A 19,792-nucleotide genomic window follows, 5' to 3' on the forward strand; every position below is an offset into this window, starting at 1 on the left:
GAATGGGTTGAAAATCCAATTAATTGCTGACACTCTGGCAACCAGGGCCTGGTACAACAATTGAATCCACTTGATGAAGTTAGGACCAAAGCCAAAATGTTTCAGGCACTGCCATAGATAACACCATTGCACTGAATCAAATGCCCTGGGCGCATCCAGAGTCACTATTACTTTTGTGCTGGTGCAACCATGTGGGACTTGGAGATTCATGAGCAGTTGACTGATGTTGAAGGAAGTATTTCCTCCAGGCATAAAGCCCATCTGATCAGGATGGATCAGAGACAGGATGACCTTATTTAAGGGTATGGCCAGTATCTTAGCTAGTATTTTAATGTCTACCTACAGAAGTGAAATAGGTCTATACGAAACATCCACTAAATTATCACACTTAGGAGAGTAAACACTGGTATTTTTTGAGGAGGCATAGTGAGTCTTTTGCAGATTTTTTTTTTTCAAATATAAATTTTATTGATTTTCAAGAGAAGACATAGGAGGGTACAAAAACAACCACAACAACAGGAAAGAGAAAAAAAAGAAAGGGGAAAATAACAAACATTATAATCCACTGCCAGCTTTAACAACTAATGGTCACAGGTAAGTTCATATAACAATATAAAAACCACAATGTCAGTGTTAGCCAAAATCGTGGTGGCATATCCGTCTGTCATATTTTCTGTTTACGGAATAAGATGATGCACTGAGCAAGGGATCTCACCACGTCCTTGTAAGTGTAAGTCTGGTTGTATTGCCCAATCTTTGAGTATCAATACCTCCTAAGACCAGTAGAGAGCTGATAAGAGAAAGGAAGAATTTAAAGGGGCTGTAAAGGTAATTTAAAAAAACAAAAAATTCAAGTTAGACTTACCGGTAACTTGTTTTCCTTGAGTCTTTCAGGACAGCACTTGAGAGAGTGACTCCTCCCCTTGCCAACAGGAAACACCTCTTCCACCAAACTTTAAAAGGAGGCTCCTTTCCACACATTGTCAGTAGTAGTAGAGAACCTCCGGCCCCAAACTGGAACACATAATCGAGATATGATTAGTCACAGTATATATATATAAAAAACAATAGGGCGGGATGCTGCTGTCCTGAAAGACTCAAGGAAAACAAGTTACCGGTAAGTCTAACTTGAATTTTCCCTTATCGTCTTTCAGGACAGCACTTGAGAGGATAATAGAGACTTACCCCCCTAGGGAGGGACCACAGCCTGCAGAACCTTTCTGCCAAAAGCCTGATCACCTGCTGATAGGAGATCCAGTCTGTAATGACGGACAAACGTTAAGTAGCTTGACCACGTAGCCGCCTTACAAATCTGATCTGGGGTGGCACCAGCTATTTCTGCCCATGAAGTGGCCTGGGCTCTTGTTGAATGAGCCCTAATTCCCAGCGGGGAAGATAAACCCATTTGAGAATAGGCTACAGAAATAGCTGTCTTAAGCCATCTAGCCAATGATGCTTTTGATGCTTGTTTGCCTTTCTTGTTTCCAGAAAAAAGAACAAATAATGAATCTGAAACTCTAAACCCTCCTGTTACCTCCAAATACTGTAATAGGATACGTCTTACGTCTAAATTGTGAAACTGCTCTTCCTTTGCACCCGAAGGGTTAGCAGAAAAGGTTGGTAGAGTAATCTCCTGAGACCTGTTACTAAAGCTTGCCACTTTTGGCAAAAACCCCGGATCTACTTTAAGGACAACTCTATCAGGAAAAACTGACAAAAAAGGCTCTTTTACTGATAGGGTGTGCAGTTCACTAATCCTTCTTGCCGAAGTAATTGCGACCAGAAAAATAGTCTTCAAAGTTAAATTCTTTAGGGATATGGCCTGTAAAGGCTCAAATGGTTCTTTTGCCAGAGCCTGCAGAACCACAGAGAGATCCCAATTTGGGAAATGCTTCACCGGTACCGGTCTCAACCTGGAAAGTGCTTTGAAAAATCTCATGATCAGAGTTTCTGAAGATAAGGATCTCTCCAGATAAACTCCCAAGGCAGCCACCTGCACCTTAAGAGTGCTGACCGCCAGATTCTTGTCTGCACCTTTTTGCAAAAATTCCAGCACTGAAACTAGGTCTTTAACCCCCCCTATGTTCTGAATGACAGAAAGAAACATAGACTTTCCATACTTTGGCGTAAATATCTTTTTCCTACTGGAAAGCAACGTAGCAGTTAAACGTTCTGAAAAGCCTTTGCTTCTCATTAATTGCTCCTCAGATACCAGGCAGTGAGCTTTAACCTGTCTACCTCTGGATGAAGCACTGGCCCCTGAATCAACAGATCCTGACTGAGCGGGAGATGCCAACATGGTTTGATTGCCAACTGCAGAATCGTGGAAAACCAAGCTCTCTTTGGCCAATATGGAGTAATCAAAATGATTGATACTCTCTCTTTCAGTATTTTCCTCAACACTAGAGGGATTAATCGGAATGGAGGAAAAGCATACCCTAGGTGAAAATCCCACGGATGTGCCAGAGCATCTATCCCCTGAGAGCAAATGTCTCTCTGAAGGGAGAAAAAATTCGGGAGCTGCGTGTTTTGTTTTGAAGCAAACAGATCTACCTGCGGAAGGCCCCAAACACTGGTGATTAATGCAAACACCTTCCTGTTCAGACTCCACTCTGATTCCTGAACTTTTTGTCGGCTCAGATAATCCGCTACTTCGTTCAATGTGCCTTTTAGATGGACTGCGGATAGAGATAGTAAGTGGTTCTCCGCCCACTCCAGAATCTCTACTGACAGTAAGTGAAGGGCCCTGCTTCTTGTGCCTCCCTGTTTGTTCAGGTAGGCTATGGCCGTGGCATTGTCCGACAAAATCTGGACATGGCAACCTATGAGGTTTTGAGAGAAGAAAGCTAATGCTAGGGCAACTGCCTTCAGCTCTCTCCAATTTGAGGATCTTTGGGCCTCAAACTGGGACCATGTTCCCTGCGCTAAGGCTTGACCCATGTGGGCCCCCCATCCCTGCAAACTGGCGTCTGTTGTGACCACTTTCCCGGTCGGAAAAGACCAAAGAAGACCTCTTTGCAGTACCACCTGACTTTTCCACCACCAAAGTGAACGTTTGACTCTGGTGGGAATCTTTACTTTTGTATCCAAACTCTCTGTCCTGTGGTTCCATGTCCTTAGAAGGAACCTCTGGAGAGTCCTGAAATGCAGCCTTGCCCATTGGATAGCTGGCATTGAAGAGGTTAATGTCCCCAGAGCCGACATAACCTTTCGGACTGAAATCAGTTGATTTGCTTGTAGTGCCGTTATTACCCTTTGGACCTTGATCTTTTTCTCTTCTGGGAGAAAAATCTTTTGCTCCACTGAATCTATCAAATAACCCAGAAACAGTACTTGCTGAGCTGGGATGAAATTTGATTTTTGAACATTCACTACCCACCCTAGTGACTCCAAATGACTGCGGGATTTGTTCAAATCCTCCTGCAACTTTTCCCTGGATGGGGCAAAAAAGAGGAGGTCGTCCAGATATGGAATTACCGCAATCCCCTGGAGTCGAAGAGGGGCGAGAGCTTCCGCCATTATCTTCGTAAAAATACGAGGAGCTGACGACAGGCCGAAGGGAAGGGCCCTGAACTGAAGATGTATAATCTCCTTGCCCATATTCACCGCAAACCTCAGGAACTTCTGGGACTGAGGTGCTACAGGAATATGAATATAAGCATCCCTCAGATCGATTGATGCCATAAAACAATCTTTTGTCAGAATGTTTCTGACCGTGAAAATTGAGTCCATACAAAACTTTTTGTATAGGACTGACTTGTTCAGGGGTTTTAGGTTGAGGATAAGACGGAAGTTTCCGGATGGTTTTCTTATCAGAAAGATGTGTGAATAGAAACCCTGACCCTGTTCTTCTGGGGATACTGGTATCACTACCCTCTGGTGCCTCAGATCCTTTAAAAGGTTCTTCATGGCCAGAGCCTTTGTTAGATCCCTTGGTAGGTTTGTTACAAAGAATCTTTCTGGCGGGCGATCCGAAAACTCTATCCTGTAACCTTGGGACAGCATGGCCAAAATATATAGACTTTCTGTCATGCTGGCCCAAAGGGGAAGGAAACTTTGAAGCCTTCCCCCCACTGGTACGCACAAGTCATTGTGCTTTACCGGAGGCTGCAGGAGGATGGAAAAGGACATTTCCTTTGCCTTTACCCTTCTGCGATGCCCAATTTTTTCTTTTCTCCTGGGGTTTGGTTTGTTCTTGAGCCCTTTGGGAACAAAAAAACCGTTTAACTGGCTGCTTTTTCTTTTTGATGGGAAAAGACTTCTTTTTATCAGCAGTTCTATCTAGAACCGTATCTAAATCAGGTCCAAAAAGCAAGTCACCCAGGAACGGTATCCCACACAGCTTGTTTTTGGATGCCGCGTCCCCCGGCCAAGTTTTCAACCACAGAGCCCTTCTGGCTGAGTTGGCTAGGGCAGCAGATCTAGCTGTCATTTTAATTGATTCCGCTGAAGCATCAGATATAAATGCGACAGCGGCAGACAGAGTTGAAAATGAATCCAAAATTTCTTGTTTTGGTGAGTCTGCTGAGATATGGGCCTTAAGTTGCTCTAACCAGAACTCCATATTTCTGGATACCACTGTAGTTGCCATAGTAGGTTTAAGATTTCCCATGATGGATTGCCAAGCCCTCTTTAGTAGCTGGTCCATCCTTTTATCCATGGGATCTCTCAACACCCCCATGTCCTCGAATGCCAAATCTGTAGACCTCGAGACCTGGGAAAACGCGGCATCTAGTTTGGGGTTTTTGTTCCAAACCGCCGCTGGATCTTCATCAAAAGGGAAACGCCTTTTTAAGGCTTTGGGAAAGAAAGGCTTTCTCTCTGGCTCTGCCCACTCTTTCTTAATAGCTTCAGAAATAACAGAGTGTACTGGGAAATTGCGATTTTTGTGCTCGCTAAGCCCTGCATACATTTTATCATGCAGAGATAACTCCTTTCTTTCCTCCTCCAGACCCAGTGTGGTATAGATTGCTTTTAACAGGCCATCTACCTGTTCTAAAGACAATTTAAATCTTGAAGGTAAATTTTCTCCTTCCTCACCCTCATCAGAATCCTCAGATTGAGAGGGGGAATGTCCCTCTGGGGTAGGAGATGCCTCAGTCTCCATCGCCGGCACTATAAGTGAGCCTTGGGAGGACTGTGAGGTAGTAGGCTGACTCAGGGATGGGTTTGCTAGGGAAGAGCGAAATGATTGAATAGTCGCATCAAGTTCCTTTTTAACCGATGCAATCAAGTCGCTGCAAGTGGAAGAAGCTTCTTCTTTAACTAGCAAATCAATACAAGCTTGACATAACGTCTTCTTCCATCCTTCAGGTAGCTTGGATTTACATGAAGGACATTTTCTTTTTGCCACTGGATCAGAGCTCTTGGCCTGCCATGAGACAAAAGAAGAAACCATCCCAGTGAGACAACCTGTCCTATACCCAAGGATGCTCACCACAGGTGCACAGTAAGAGCTAACTGCTTTATGTGCCCAGACAGGACCCTGCCACCGGGGGGGGGGGGGGGGGGAGATAGAGAGAGAGACCCCACAGTACAAGGAAGACAGTATACAACTGCACCTTACCTGGGCCTTGCTGGTGCCTGTGCCTGTCCCACTCGCTGCCGCCATCGATTCCATCGAGGAGCGCTTGCTGTGTTTGTGTGGCTAAACGCCGGTTCCGGACTCCAATAGCGCCAGTGCGCCAGACCAGAACCGCTAAATAAGCACCAGCCCCGTTCCTCCCCTTTCCCTCTGCGATTTCCGGCGGAAATGACGCTGCACGCCTGTTCCGTGGGCGCCGCCCCCTCCGGATGCCTCACTTCCGGCGGATGGAGCCCCGCTGCCATCCCCAAGATGGCGGCGGTGCAATAAGCAACAGGCGGTGGACCTGAGAAAAAAATATAGTAAACGGCCACCGCCTGTCTTGCCGCTGCCTAGGAGCGATGCCCACGACAGTCGGACTCACCCTGAGCCCATATGAAGAGGGAGAGGGAGCCCAGCCAGCAGCACTTCACCTCAGCTGTGGAATGGGAGGAACAGCTCTCATGAGGTAAAAAAGTGTTTGATGGAAATCCAGGAAACCTGAGCTCCCAGGACAGCACCTGAGAGCCCTGACTTCCCACAAAGTGTTCCCTCCGGAGGAAACACAAAAACTGACAATGTGTGGAAAGGAGCCTCCTTTTAAAGTTTGGTGGAAGAGGTGTTTCCTGTTGGCAAGGGGAGGAGTCACTCTCTCAAGTGCTGTCCTGAAAGACGATAAGGGAAAACAAACATGTTATACTTACCTTCACTGTGCAGCTCGTTTTGCACAGAGTGGCCCCGAACCTGGTCTTCTGGGGTCCCTCGGCGGCTGTTTCAGCTCCTCCCCACAAGAACTAACCACCTTAATGCAAGCTCCCTCGCATGGTGGTTAGTTCTTGCGGGCGCGCTCCCGTGATACAGCCGGCGGCTATAGCTGCTCACTGTATCACTCGGCCCCGCCCCCGGCGCACCGCATCATTGGATGTGATTGACAGCAGCGTGAGCCAATGGCTGCGCTGATTTCAATCCATCCACTGTAGACAATCAGCGGCCAGGCTGAGCAGCAAAATGGATGTCGGGAGCGAGCAGCTGACTTTCGAGGGGTCAGGTAAGTAAAACGGGGGCGGCGGTATTGTCGAAAGTTTTTTTACCTTAATGCATAGAATGCATTAAGGTGAAAACATTTTTACCTTTACAACCCCTTTAAACATGGTGATTAAAAAGAAAAGGACATAAAAGTTCCAGAGAGGGTGAAGAGAGGAGGAGAGAGAAAATAAGATAGGGGGGGAGGGGATTGAGAGGAGAGGGAGGATCAGGGAAATTAGGGGGGGGGGATTTAGCCCAGGTGAGAAGACACGACATCTTCAGGCCTGTGGGGTTTTAATATTCATGTGGCAAGCAGCGCTGTTCCTTCATCGGAGAATATAAACAACCTCCAGAGCCTCCATACTTTGGAATGTTGTTCTTGTTTATTTTGGGCCATCAGGACTAGGTCCTCCAACCTCCTGATCTCCTCCACTCTGTGTAGCCACAGCCCAATAGTCGGTGGTGAGTTTTTCTTCCACATAAGTGGGATGCAGTGTTTAGTTGCATTCAGCAAGTGTCTTATTATGGACTTTTTGTAACTTCCTGCTGGTATTGTGGTAGCATGGAGCAGAATGAAAGCTGGGTCATCACTTATCGTATGATCCGTAAATTTTTGAGTGATCATCCGGACTGTTGTCCAGAAATGTCGAAGCAGAGGGCAAGACCAGAAGATGTGGAGGAGTGTCCCTATCCCTGTCTGACATCTCCAACATCTGTCTGTTCTAGTCGGAAAGCATGTGTGTAGCCTTTGAGGTGTATAGTACCATCTGGTCAGGATCTTGTAGTTGAGTTCTTGTGTCTTTGTGCAGAGAGACTATTTTAAGGAGAATCTGATAATCGTTTGAATTTGGGCGGTAGTAAACTTGCATTGTAAGTCGGTTTCCCATTTCTGTATGAATGTCAGGTCAGGTTGTTCAAGTGGGGAATTGATTAATTCATAGGATTTAGATAATATCTGTGGTAGTATTCCCTCGTCTGCACAATAATCTTCAAAGGTTGTCAGGTCGCAGTTAAACTGTGCTGGGTCGGGGATCGAATGCAGAAAATGATGTATGCGAATTGCAGAATGGCAGTCGGAATTGTCCCCCAGGATCAGTCAGGTCATGAATAGAGGGCCAATGATTTGCAACCAAAAAATGTGATTCTCGATCCCTGTTGGATGATGTAAGTATCTCGTATTCTGACTGTTCTAAACCAGGGGGGAAAGAAGGATTCCCCAATATCGGGTACAGAGGGGAGTCTCTAGAGGAGAGGGCGTTAGTGAATAAAAGAGATGTTCCTATTCTAAGGGTCGTGCCTATTACTGGGTGCAATTTCAATACTGGCGGTAGCTGGTCAAAGCACCAAACCGATCCCTTCAGTGGGACCACGGATTGGGCCTGCTCCAATTGTATCCACAGTTTGTTTTGACCGTGCCGGTTCCAGTCTATAGTTCTACCTAGATGAACTGCCCGGTGGTAGTTTCGTAGATCTGGGAGGGCCAGTCCTCCAAAATGTTTGGGTAATGTTAAATAGCGCCTGCACAACCTAGATGTCTTTTGCAGATTTAATTTTTCTGCCACAAGCTTTTGGAAAATGCAGAAAGAAAGCAATATGAATTTTCTTTACACAAAGTTGTAAATTAATAAAATATTTCTCAAACACAGCATGGGTTTACTTATATTGACACCCCTAAGCCAATTCTGCTACTTCTCCTGAACATGTGGATACAACATATGTAAGACTTTTTCAGAGCCTGCCTGCACAGAGAGACCTCCTCCTGGCTCCACCTCTCTGTACTATTGCCTGCAAAACAAAAAGCTGTGATGGATTGCAATGGTCTGATGACACTAACACTGGTGTGGCAGCAATCAGGAATTGTTGATTGCTACACTGCTCTGGTGGCACTGGGACTGGTGAGGAGGCAATCAGGAAAACTGTTGCTGGTTGCACTGGTCTGGTGACACTGTGACTGGTGTGGCGGTGATCAGGGACACTGTGACTGGCTGCACTAGTAAGGTGCCATGGTGTAATGGTGTGGCGGTGATCAGGGAAGCACTGACTGGCTGCACTGGTGTGGTGACCTTGTGCTGCTGCTAGTAATCAGGGACACTGGCTAACTGCATTGGCATACAGTATTATCAGAGCCACCAGCCATTGTACATGATCACTAGCCACAGCAGTACAATGTCACCAAAGTCACGCTGTTTTTCTTTTTTTAAACATACTGAGTGTTTCCTACAATGCTGAGCCCTGTATCCTGATTTGAGATCTGTAGTGTCCAAATAACGAGAGTGGCTTTAAAATGCACTCAGGAGGCAGCCGTCCAGCCATTTTAATACAGTGGCTGGACGGCAGGTGGTTAAGGCAGACACTGCAAGCTGAATGGCATACAAGACTCAGATACCATATAGTGAAGCAAGCAGTAGGCAAGATCATATTTCATGTAAGATGCATATAAACAAAGAAAAAAAGATTGCGCAGGTGAAGTAAGCAGTAGGCAAGATCCTACGTCATTTAAGTGTCAGGGCTGGGCTCAGCCCTTGCTTCTCTGAGCTGGCCGCTCAGCTGTCAGCTAATCGCCAGCTCCTATCTCTCCTGCTCGTCAGTCCTGCCTACTTAAGCCATCCAGCCCAGAGGATTTCTTCCTTCGCCTTAGTGAACATCACAGAGACGCTCTCCTGCATTCCTGTTAAAAGACTTGCTTGGCTGACATCCCTTCTGGCTCCAGATCCTGCTTGCTGTTTTACTACGCTCATCTCCGGCTCCCTGACGTTTGGCTTGTCTGACTATCCGTTTCGGTTCCTGAGCTCTGGCTATGTTTTGACTACGTTTGTTCTATTTCCTTTTTTTTTAAACAAGTGTGATTTACCTGTACTTCTCTCTCGGTCTGATTTCATGGTAACTGACAGTAAGATGCATATAAAAAAAAAATAAATATTGCGCAGGTATATAGATTTAATATAAAAGTGCAAGCTGCTGGTAACAATACAACAGGACCAATTGTGATAAATGTGAAACAATAAAAAATGTTGCTGCGCTAAACATGGATATTGCATAAACAAGTGTCCAAAGGATGTTCATTCTAATGAAACGCGTCGAATGGAGTCCATAACCGTGAGGTACCACGCACGCCAATCCTGTATACTGGTCGATCGACTTCTAAGATGTCTCTATTAATGCTTGTTTTATACCGGATTTCTGTAAATGTTTAGCACTGATTTATTTTAATAAACTGTCAAGCAATTTTACACTATGTGGCTGTTTTATCTTTTCTTCGTGGGCCCCACTATGGAGTAAACGTTACCATCAGCCATGACAGTACCACCATCTGCAATATAATAGAGGAAGCTGATTGGGTCTTCTATATTTGCATATCACGCCTATCTAGACTTATAATTTGGAGCATTAAGGAAGCATTTTATATCAACATCTATGGAGGTGGAGGTGCACTTGAATGATCAAACCGCACATCAGTTATACTCACTGTTACTGGATGTTCATCAAGGAATTCATTTGCACTATTTAGAACAGCACTAGTTGTTCACACTTCATGGACACTTGTTTATTCAATATATATGTTTAGCGTGGCAAAAAATGTTATTGTTTCATTTAAGATGCATAATCCAAGAAAGAAGACCCCAGCAGTAAAAATGGGCACTTAGTCAGTTAAAATACCTACAAATCAGCTGAAATTCAGGGAACCCCCTTTATAGGCCCATGACACAACACCAAATCTCTGCTCCCAATAATTAATGAGCCAGGTAAGTCTTCATCCTAGAGAAAGAAGAATTAAAAAAAAAAAATCTAATAGAGTGGGACTCAATTTTATATTTATTTATACTGTTCTGAGGAAGTTTAATGGAAGGCAGAGTCAACCTACTGTATCTATGGTGCCATGGAGTTATCAGAAAAAAAAAAACATTTTCCACACTCGCAGAAATATGGCTTCTTCCCTGTGTAAGATCTTTGATGTACAACAAACTCTCATTTCCATGTAAAGAATTTTCACATTCAGGATAGGAATACGTCTTTTCAACTGTGTGAGAGCTGTGATGTCTATCAAGGTCTGATTGCTGTGAGAAACATTTCCCTCACTCAGGGAAGGATTGCGGCTTCTTCCCTGTGTGAGATCTCTGATGTCTAACGAGGACTGATTTCTGTGAAAAACATTTCCCACATTCTGTACAGGAATATAGCTTTTCCCCTGTGTGAACCAACTGATGTCTGTAAAGATTCCACTTCCGTGGAAAACTTTTCCCGTACTCAAGGCACGAAAACAGCTTCTCACCTGTATGAGATCTTTGATGTTTAACAAGTAATAATTTCTGTGAAAAACATTTTCCGCACTCAGCACAGGAGTATGCATTCTTCCCCTTGTGAGAATATTGATGTGCATAAAGATGGGACAACTGTGATAAACATTTCCCACACTCATGACAGGAATACGGCCTCTCCCCTGTGTGAATCCTCTGATGTCGGTAAAGAGTGGACTTCTCCAAAAAACTTTTACCGCACTCAGAACAGGAATATAAATTCTCCCCTGTGTGGGATCTTTGATGCATAACAAAGCGTGATTTCCGTATATAACATTTCCCGCACTCAGCACAGGAATATGGCTTCTCCCCTAAGTGAGTCTTCTGATGTCTGTGCAGATTGGACCTCTCTGAAAAATGTTTACCACATTCAGGGCAGGAATATGGTTTCTCCCCCGTGTGAGATCGCTGATGTATAACAAAGTGTGATTTCCGTAGATAAGATTTCCCGCACTCAGGGCAGGAATATGGCTTTTCCCCTCTGTGAGACCTCTGATGTCTAACAAAGTCTGCTTTCTGTGTAAAGCATTTTCTGCACTCGGGGCAGGAATATGGTTTCTCTCCACTATGAGATCTTTGATGTACAAGTCCTGATTTCCATGGAAAACATTTCCCACACTCAGGACAGGAATACACCTTCTTTCCCATGTGGGACTTCTGATGTTTGTGAAGATGGGACAATTGGGAAAAACATTTCCTGCACTTGGTACAGGAATACGGCTTCTTGCCCTTATGGAATCTGTAATGTATGAGGAGTTCTGATTTTTTTTAAAAACATTTCCCGCACTCAGAACAGGAATGAAGCTTCCAACCTGTGTAAGATCTCTGATGTAAAGTAAGACTTGATTTAGAGCTAAAACTTTCCCCACATTCAGGACAGGAAAATGTCTCCTCCCCCTGAATTCCGGCACCATCCCTCACAGTACGAGGTTGCTCAGAGTCAGAGGGATTTGATGGTCTATCCACGGTGTGAAGTCCTCCATCCATAACTGAGCTCATTTTGTTTTCTCCTGCACAATCTCTTGTGATGTCCTCATCTTCCATTTCACACCTTAGAGGTAAAGTGACTTGATCCTTTGAGGGTTTCTCAATGGCGTGTCCTGAAAAAATATAAAAACATGATCAATAGATACACCAGGGTGAGTCACCTAAATCAAGATTCCATCTGGATCAGGTAGGCAAATGTTCTCTGTGGATATTCCAACCAGCTGTGACTTCCCCTCTTCAGTAAAAACATCCGTTGTACTGCAATTAGTTGTGCGCACACTCTTACCCCCCCCCCCCCCCCTTTCCTCTCCTGTCAGGCTACATACTTGGATAAAGGTTTTGTATGTATTTTTAGGAGGAACCCTTTTTTACCCCAAGGGTCAAAAGAGTCTGATTCAAATGATGGAAATCCATAGCTTTTTGCATATTTTGATTGCCAAGATTTCGAATCCCATTGACTCTAATTGGGGCTTGGATTCAGTACGTTCCATCAGCCTGCCCTGAACAGGATTCAGGTATGTTCATCTCAGCACTATACATAAATCTTGTCTGAATAAATAGTGTCTGCAGCACAGAGAAGGGAGTTTATCAGAGAGAAAAGAAGATCTAATGTGCCGGACGGGTATCAGTACAGGGAGGTGACTCATTGACCCATGACATCACTAATCTCCCACCCTACTTTTGACCAATCAGTGTGCAGTAAGAGAGCTGAGATAACAGAAGAATATATTATGGCTCACCTGTGCTGATCTCTGTAGGAGTGTTCTCCTCTTTGAATGTCCTCATCATTCCACCCTCCTCCGTATATTGCTGATCATCCCTCACATACGTCTCTTCTACTTCACCCTCAACTTTCATGTTCATCAGATCTTCACCCTAAACCAACAGAATGGCAGAAAATAACATCTGTAACATAGAAGTATTTATGATGTGAGATCACATAGAAAATATCATCCTGTAGAGTCCACACATCATCTCCACATGAGTTCAATCACTTTATGTTCCAGATCCTCAACTCCACCTACCTGATGATGGTGAGGGATGGTGTGATCTTCCTGTGTGGAATCCCGGGAATACAGAGGACTGGGACATCTCTCTGGTGGGTTCCCATTACTGGATCCATCTGTAGGAAACACACACACTGACTGAATACATTGTTTCTATGTGTTTATCAGATGATGGGGGATCTAGGTGGACCCTCCATACTGCTCTCTCCTTTGCAATAAAGTCTCCTCTTACCCGGTGATGTGAGGGGCGGCTGATTCTCCATCATGACGTCTTTGTAGAGATCCTTCTAAATACTCCCACTCCTCCATGGAGAAATAGACAGTGACATCCTGACACCTTATAGGAACCTGACACACACAATGATACAGTCACCATCCAGACACATCCCTTGTCTGTTACTGGATAATGTCCCAGAATTCCCAGCACCGCTCACCTCTCCTGTCAGCAGCTCCATCATCTTCTTGGTGACTTCTAAAATCTTCTGCATGTTGTGTCTCTCAGGTTTTAGGGAGTCACATGGAGGCACTGTGATGGTCATATGATCTCCAGACTTTACAGGAGGAAAACTCTATTAAAAAAAAAATTGAATATCGTGTTACATTCCTAGAATCCTCCTCACCTCTCCGGTCAGGTCTGTGTTTTCTTAATAGAGATAAGAGTGATGTCATGTGACCTCCCAGAATCCTCCTCACCTCTCTGGTCAGCAGGTAGATGATCTCCAGGGTGAGGTTTAGTATCTTCTCAGTCATGTGACTCCAGTCCTCCTCCATCCTCATTGGTTTGGTCATGTGATCTCTGCGGGTTTACCTGTAGATAGATAGTGGAGAACTATCTAGACGTTATTGGTGGTATGGGAATGTAAGGAGCAAATAGGCAAACTCTTTGCTCTAAATATTTCCTTCATGGTGATCACTGCTGCTCTTACACATCTGTAGCCCTGTCCATATTATTGTGGTGTTTATTATTGTTCTCTCCCTAAGGGCTCGTTCACATGTGCATCAATACATGTGAACGAGCCCTTAGGGAGAGAACAATATTATGTATGTATGTATTTAAGAGGCATTTAAGCAGCGTTTTTAAAGCCTCGTAAATGCCCTTTAATGCCTGCCATGAATATTACATTGGGCACCACACTGTGCAGTACACACAGAAGCAGTAGCATCGTGTTGTGCTAAAAATTAAGCAGCATGTCACTTTCATGCAGCATTAACGCTTATTATCAATTAATTGCCTCAATTAATTTCAGTGATAACGCACATTAACTGCACCTATAGCATTTACGTTGTGTTAGTGAAGCATTTATAAAGTGTTAGCTGAATGCTGGGGAAGAGTTAATAGAGGTTCCTGTATCCCAGAATGCACTGGGAAAAAATAGAGAACTAGGACAGAGCAGCTGCAGCCACTTGCAGCTGTGTGGTAACAATTTGTGGTAAACTATGGAAATGCCCTTTGGAAGACTCTGGGATGCACACAATACCAGCACAACAACCTTCTCTTTTTCCGCTGGGCCGTTCTTTCCATGGTCTCTTTTAGCTGGACCAAGCCAAGTGCCAAGAGAGTAAAGTATATGAATCCATCTCGCAGAGAATTCAGAAAAATGTCTGCTACCACACCACAGCCTAACCATGCAGATTATTTCCTCTACATCACTTCCCCTTTAAGCACTCCCCCCTAGAAAAATAACACTTTTTTGATGCTTTTACACTACAAGAAAAACAATTCATAAATGCTACAGGTGTGTTGTTCTTCATAATCAACACTCATGTGAATGAGCTCATATTGTCTCACCGAAACAGCAATCTGATACTAATCTGTACAATCTGGCCGCTCTTGCTTTCTTGTAGTCTGTAGGCAGTGTTCAGTGGTGAGGTCAGTGATGGGTATATGTCGGATTATTACCCAAATACACATTCTGCTACTTCTCCTGAGTATGGGGAAACCTGCTTAGCCACGTACAGTAAGCTGCTTAGCCACGTACAGGGGCCAAAAATCCAATGACCACCTTCAGGCTTCATTACTACCTATGATATTTTCAGAGGCCCAATATGCCAGGATAGTACAAACTCTCCGCAAATTACCCCTTTTTGGAAAGTAGACACTCCAAGATATGCAGCATGGTCAATTATTTGCAGGTCTAATTTTTTTGTCACAAGGTTTTGAAAAAAAAAATTTTTTAAAAATTAAAGTTTATTTCCTAATTTTAATGTGGCCAAATCTAAGGTCTTTCGAAGACTCAACATGTATCTCAGCAAAACCTTGGGTTGTTTACTCTCCATAAACGGGTCATTTGGTGGGGGGGGGGGGGGGATGCCTCCAAAACTGTGATAGGTAGTCAGGAAATCAAGTGTGCATGTTACACCCTTTGAAATCCTGAAGCTGCTTATTGGATTTTGGTGACCTGTACGTGGCTAGGCTGCCAAAAAGGCTCAACATGCTTCTCAGCAAATACTTTGGGGTTTCTATCCAAAAAGGGATCATTTGGGGGGGTGTTAAAACTGTCTTGGCATTTTAGGGCCTCTAAAAACATTACGTGTATGGCCAGTATTGGAAGTTTCTGCCACAATCCTAATGCTGGGCAAAAATGTAAGGTTCTGTTTTTTCGTTCAGCCTGTGGGCTGAATGAAAAAAAGAACCTGACAGATTCCTCCATTCACACTGATCAATGTTACTTAGTTAAGTTAATGAGGTTGGAAAAAAAAGACACTGGTCCATCTAGTTCAACCAACTATAATTCTCTACCCACATTTGATCCAGAGGAAGACAAAAAAAAAAGCATTAACCAATTTGCGCCAGTAGGGGGGAAAAAAAATTTCTTTGTGATCCCCGGGATGAAATCAAATATTATCTGGACCAACTACTCCTGGTGTGATGTGGATGAAGAATTCTCTGCCAGAAAAAATTGAAAATAGTTATGCTCATCATTGAAGCTACCGCCCACTGATCACCTCACTCTCCTAATGCTCGGCATACACATTCTTTTTATTTTTAACTGCAGATGGAGAAATCTCCCCTGCAGCGCTGCGGGCACTGATATATGTATTCTGAGAGCAGCACTCTCAGAATACATATGTTCAGTAGCTTTTCTCTGAAATCCATAATTTCGTCCAACTGCCACTCCAAATCACTCCCAAAGTTAGGGTCCCCTGTAGGCTTCACATACAACAGTCCCAGGCCGCTGTAGCCAAAGCCTTCTGTTGGGCTGTCATCCGCTATCAAAGGGCATGCTTGGGATAGATGCCACCGGAGGGCTCTGTAGCTCTCATCCAGCCACATCTCTGCCCAGACCAGCCTGCTTAATTCAGCTGTCTGCTCCTTGTGCAGTTTTTATCCCAAAAAACAGCACCCGCAATCCATACTGCGACCAGTACCTTTTCTGAATAAAGGGGAGATCTTTTCCTTGGTGATGCTGCTCACAGGCTAGCATTTCCTTCCAGAGCTCACAGAGGATAGAATCAAAGCATCCCAGCAGGACCTGCTCTGATAATGGACCTCTGTGCTGTATCTGCATCTCTCGCAACCTCCTTCCATATTCCTCTTCCATGCCGGCTGGTATCTGTACCTCTCCTCTCCTGCTATCCGAACCTGGGATCCATGTGGAGGTTTGAATGTCCCAGACTGCAGGAAGCGTCCCACTGCTTCCCACCAATGTAACGAAACGTCCCTCACTCCACTTGAGTGCTTTCGTCAGTACACTTCTTCCTCCAATCTGGACCTTCAGATATCAGATTTTGTAAGAACCAGGCGAGACTAGCTCAGTTACACAGCTAGAACATGGACTGTTTTATTTGAGATGACACACAAATATATAAAGCAGGCTGACAATACAAACTGTAACCAGGAACCTAATTAACATGAGCTAGGTATCTAATCATTTACCCAGACTTGGGGACTCCGAGATATGACCTTTCAGGGTAGACTTGCCATTTCCTCACTCACAACTTACAATACACATAAGCAGGGCTCGACAAACCCCGGGCGCCAGGTCGCATTTGCGACTAGAATTAGCGACCTGGCGCCTGGGGCGGCACAGCTTTGGTATCCTGTGTCCGTTCGCCTCCCCCCCCCCCTCCCGCCGCGATCGCGCTGGGCCGCGCCGGTAATTGAGGCCCCGGCTTTGCGGCCTACTGCAGTCCTATGGTTCCTGGTTCCTTCTGCAATCGGGCGCCCTCTGGTGGTGGCCGTTGGTATGACAAGACATCCACCAATGCTAATGGAGCAGCTTTCCCTACCTGTTTTCACTGCCTGCTCATCTCCTTCCCTTTACTTAGAACCCCCAAACATTATATATATTTTTTATTCTAACACCCTAGAGAATAAAATGGCGGTCATTGCAATACTTTCTGTCACACCGTATTTGCGCAGCGGACTTACAAGCGCACTTTTTTGGGAAAAAATACTTTTTTTAATTAAAAAATAAGAAAACAGTAAAGTTAGCCCAATTTTTTTTATATTTTGAAAGATGATGTTACGCCGAGTAAATTGATTCCCAACATGTCACGCTTCAAAATTTCATCCGCTCGTGGAATGGCGACAAACTTTTACCCTTTAAAATCTCCATAGGTGTCGTTTAAAAAATTCTACATGTTGCATGTTTTGAGTTACAGAGGAGGTCTAGGACTAGAATTATTGCTCTCACTCTAACGATCGTGGCGATACCTCACGTGTGGTTTGAACACCGCTTTCATATGCGGGTGCTACTCACATATGCGTTTGCTTCTGCAAGCGAGCTCGGCGGGACGGGGCGCATTTAAAAAAATTATTATTTTTTCTTATATATTTTATTGTTTATTTTTACACTGTTTTTAAAAAAAATAAAAATTGTGTCACTTTTATTTCTATTACAAGGGATGGGGCACATTTAAATTTTTTTTTTTCTTATTTATTTTAACTTTTATTTTTTCACTGTTCTTTTAAAAAAAAAAAAAAAAGTCACTTTTATTCCTATTAGAAGGAATGTAAAAATCCCTTGTAATAGAAAAAAAGCATGACAGGTCCTCTTAAATATGACATCTGGGGTCAAAAAGACCTCAGATCTCATATTTACACTAAAATGCATTAAAAAAAAAATTGTCATTTGAAAAAAAAAAAAAAATGTCCCTTCAAGAGCTATGGGTGGAAGTGACGATTTGACATCGCTTTCGCCCTGCAATGACTTGGAGATGGGCGGGGGGCCATCTTCCTCTCACTCGTCTCCATGTCAGGCCAGGGACAGATCCGGATCGCCTCCGCCGTTACCGACGGCCACGATAAGCGGTGAAGGGCACCGGAGAGCGGCGGTAGGGGGGCCCTCTCCTGCCGCCGATAAAAGTGATCTCGCTGCTAATCTGCTGCAGAGACCACTTTTATCTGAAAGAGAACCGCCGGCTCTTGAAGAAGACACCGGGGTTATGGTAGCTAGCTGCTATCATAACAACGGTATTTCTCTTCAAAGACAGGACGTATATAGTCGTCCTGCGGGAAGGAAGTGGTTAATTAAAATGAATTTATTATTTGTCATCTCCCTGCTTGGCCCCTTTCACACGGGCTGTCTGATCAGGTTCGCATGTCAGTTTTTCAGGCGGACCTGATTGGATCCTTAGCGAGAATATGGTGGTCTTGTGTACCTGCATGGCAGGAAATAAAAGCAGTCACATTAGTTCTAGTCGTCTCTGTGTAAATTTAAGATTGGTTAATTTTTATATTGAAAATAAAGCTTTGTCGGTCGTTTTAAAAAAAAAAAAAAAAAACCTGGCTCCTAACTTTTTTAGCTGGCTCCTAGATTCCAAGCAAATTTGTCAAGCCCTGCACATAAGTATAAACACATCCCCCAATAGTTTGCTAGGAGTCAAAGGTGTGTTAATGAGCACAATAAACTATTGGGTGAAAGACCTGGGCTTTCCAGATCTCATTAATCAGCATTCGTTTCACATACATCTGTCCACTGAGTCCCAAGCTGGCAGAGACCATCATTGCCTCCTTTAGGGATGCACCGTATCCGATCTTGAAAATAAATCTTCCTTGATCCCGAAAACCGAAACCGATACCGAAAAAAACACCGATACCGAAAGTGACTGTTTTTAAAAATATTTTTATACAGGAGATGGTCAGAGACTGGGGACATGGTACAGGAGATGGTCAGAGACTGAAGACATGGTACAAGAGATGATCAGAGACTGGGGACATGGTACAGGAGATGGTCAGAGACTGGGGACATGGTACAGGAGATGGTCACAGACTGGGGGCATGGTACAGGAGATGGTCAGAGACTGGGGACGTGGTACAGGAGATGGTCAGAGACTGAGGACATGGTACAGGAGATGATCAGAGACTGGGGACATGGTACAGGAGATGGTCAGAGACTGGGGACATGGTACAGGAGATGGTCACAGACTGGGGGCATGGTACAGGAGATGGTCAGAGACTGGGGACATGGTACAGGAGATGATCAGAGACTGGGGACAGGGTACAGGAGATGGCCAGAGACTGCAGACATGGTACAGGAGATGGTCAGAGACTGGGGACACAGTACAGGAGATGGTTAGAGACTGAGGACATGGTACAGGAGATGGTCAGAGACTGGGGACACTGGAGACTCCCCCCTTTCAACGATATAGGAAGCCCCCCTAATAGGCAGCACCAGGGGCGGGGGCGGAGTACCATCCCCGCCCAGGCCCCGCCCCATTTTCGGCACCAGTATCGGCAAAAATCCTCTCTCGGCTTTTTGCCGAAAGGGCCATTTTCGGGCCGATATGTGGCCGAAATTTCGGTGCATCCCTAGCCTCCTGAATAATGTCCTTTTGCATTACATAACAGAATATCTTCCTAAATGCTTGTAGCTCCCTCAAATGCCAGGGCCCATAGTCGGTAGGCAAGAGGCTAGCATTCAGTCCCCTCCAAAAGCCTATGTCCCGGGTGAGTCTGTCACACCCATGTT

The 19,792-nt window shown here is 44.6% G+C and overlaps 1 protein-coding gene across 1 annotated transcript in view; it reads right to left on the reverse strand.

Moving 5' to 3' along the window:
* LOC141121575 (uncharacterized) overlaps positions 1–19,792 on the reverse strand; it is a 167,489-nt gene that overhangs the window by 52,022 nt on the left and 95,675 nt on the right. The window contains 2 exon segments of the mRNA XM_073611210.1: positions 10,667–11,984; positions 12,612–12,747. Of these exon segments, the coding sequence (XP_073467311.1) occupies positions 10,667–11,984; positions 12,612–12,747 (1,454 nt within the window).

Source organism: Aquarana catesbeiana, unplaced genomic scaffold, assembly GCF_042186555.1.
Source record: "Aquarana catesbeiana isolate 2022-GZ unplaced genomic scaffold, ASM4218655v1 unanchor225, whole genome shotgun sequence".
Lineage (NCBI taxonomy): Eukaryota > Metazoa > Chordata > Amphibia > Anura > Ranidae > Aquarana > Aquarana catesbeiana.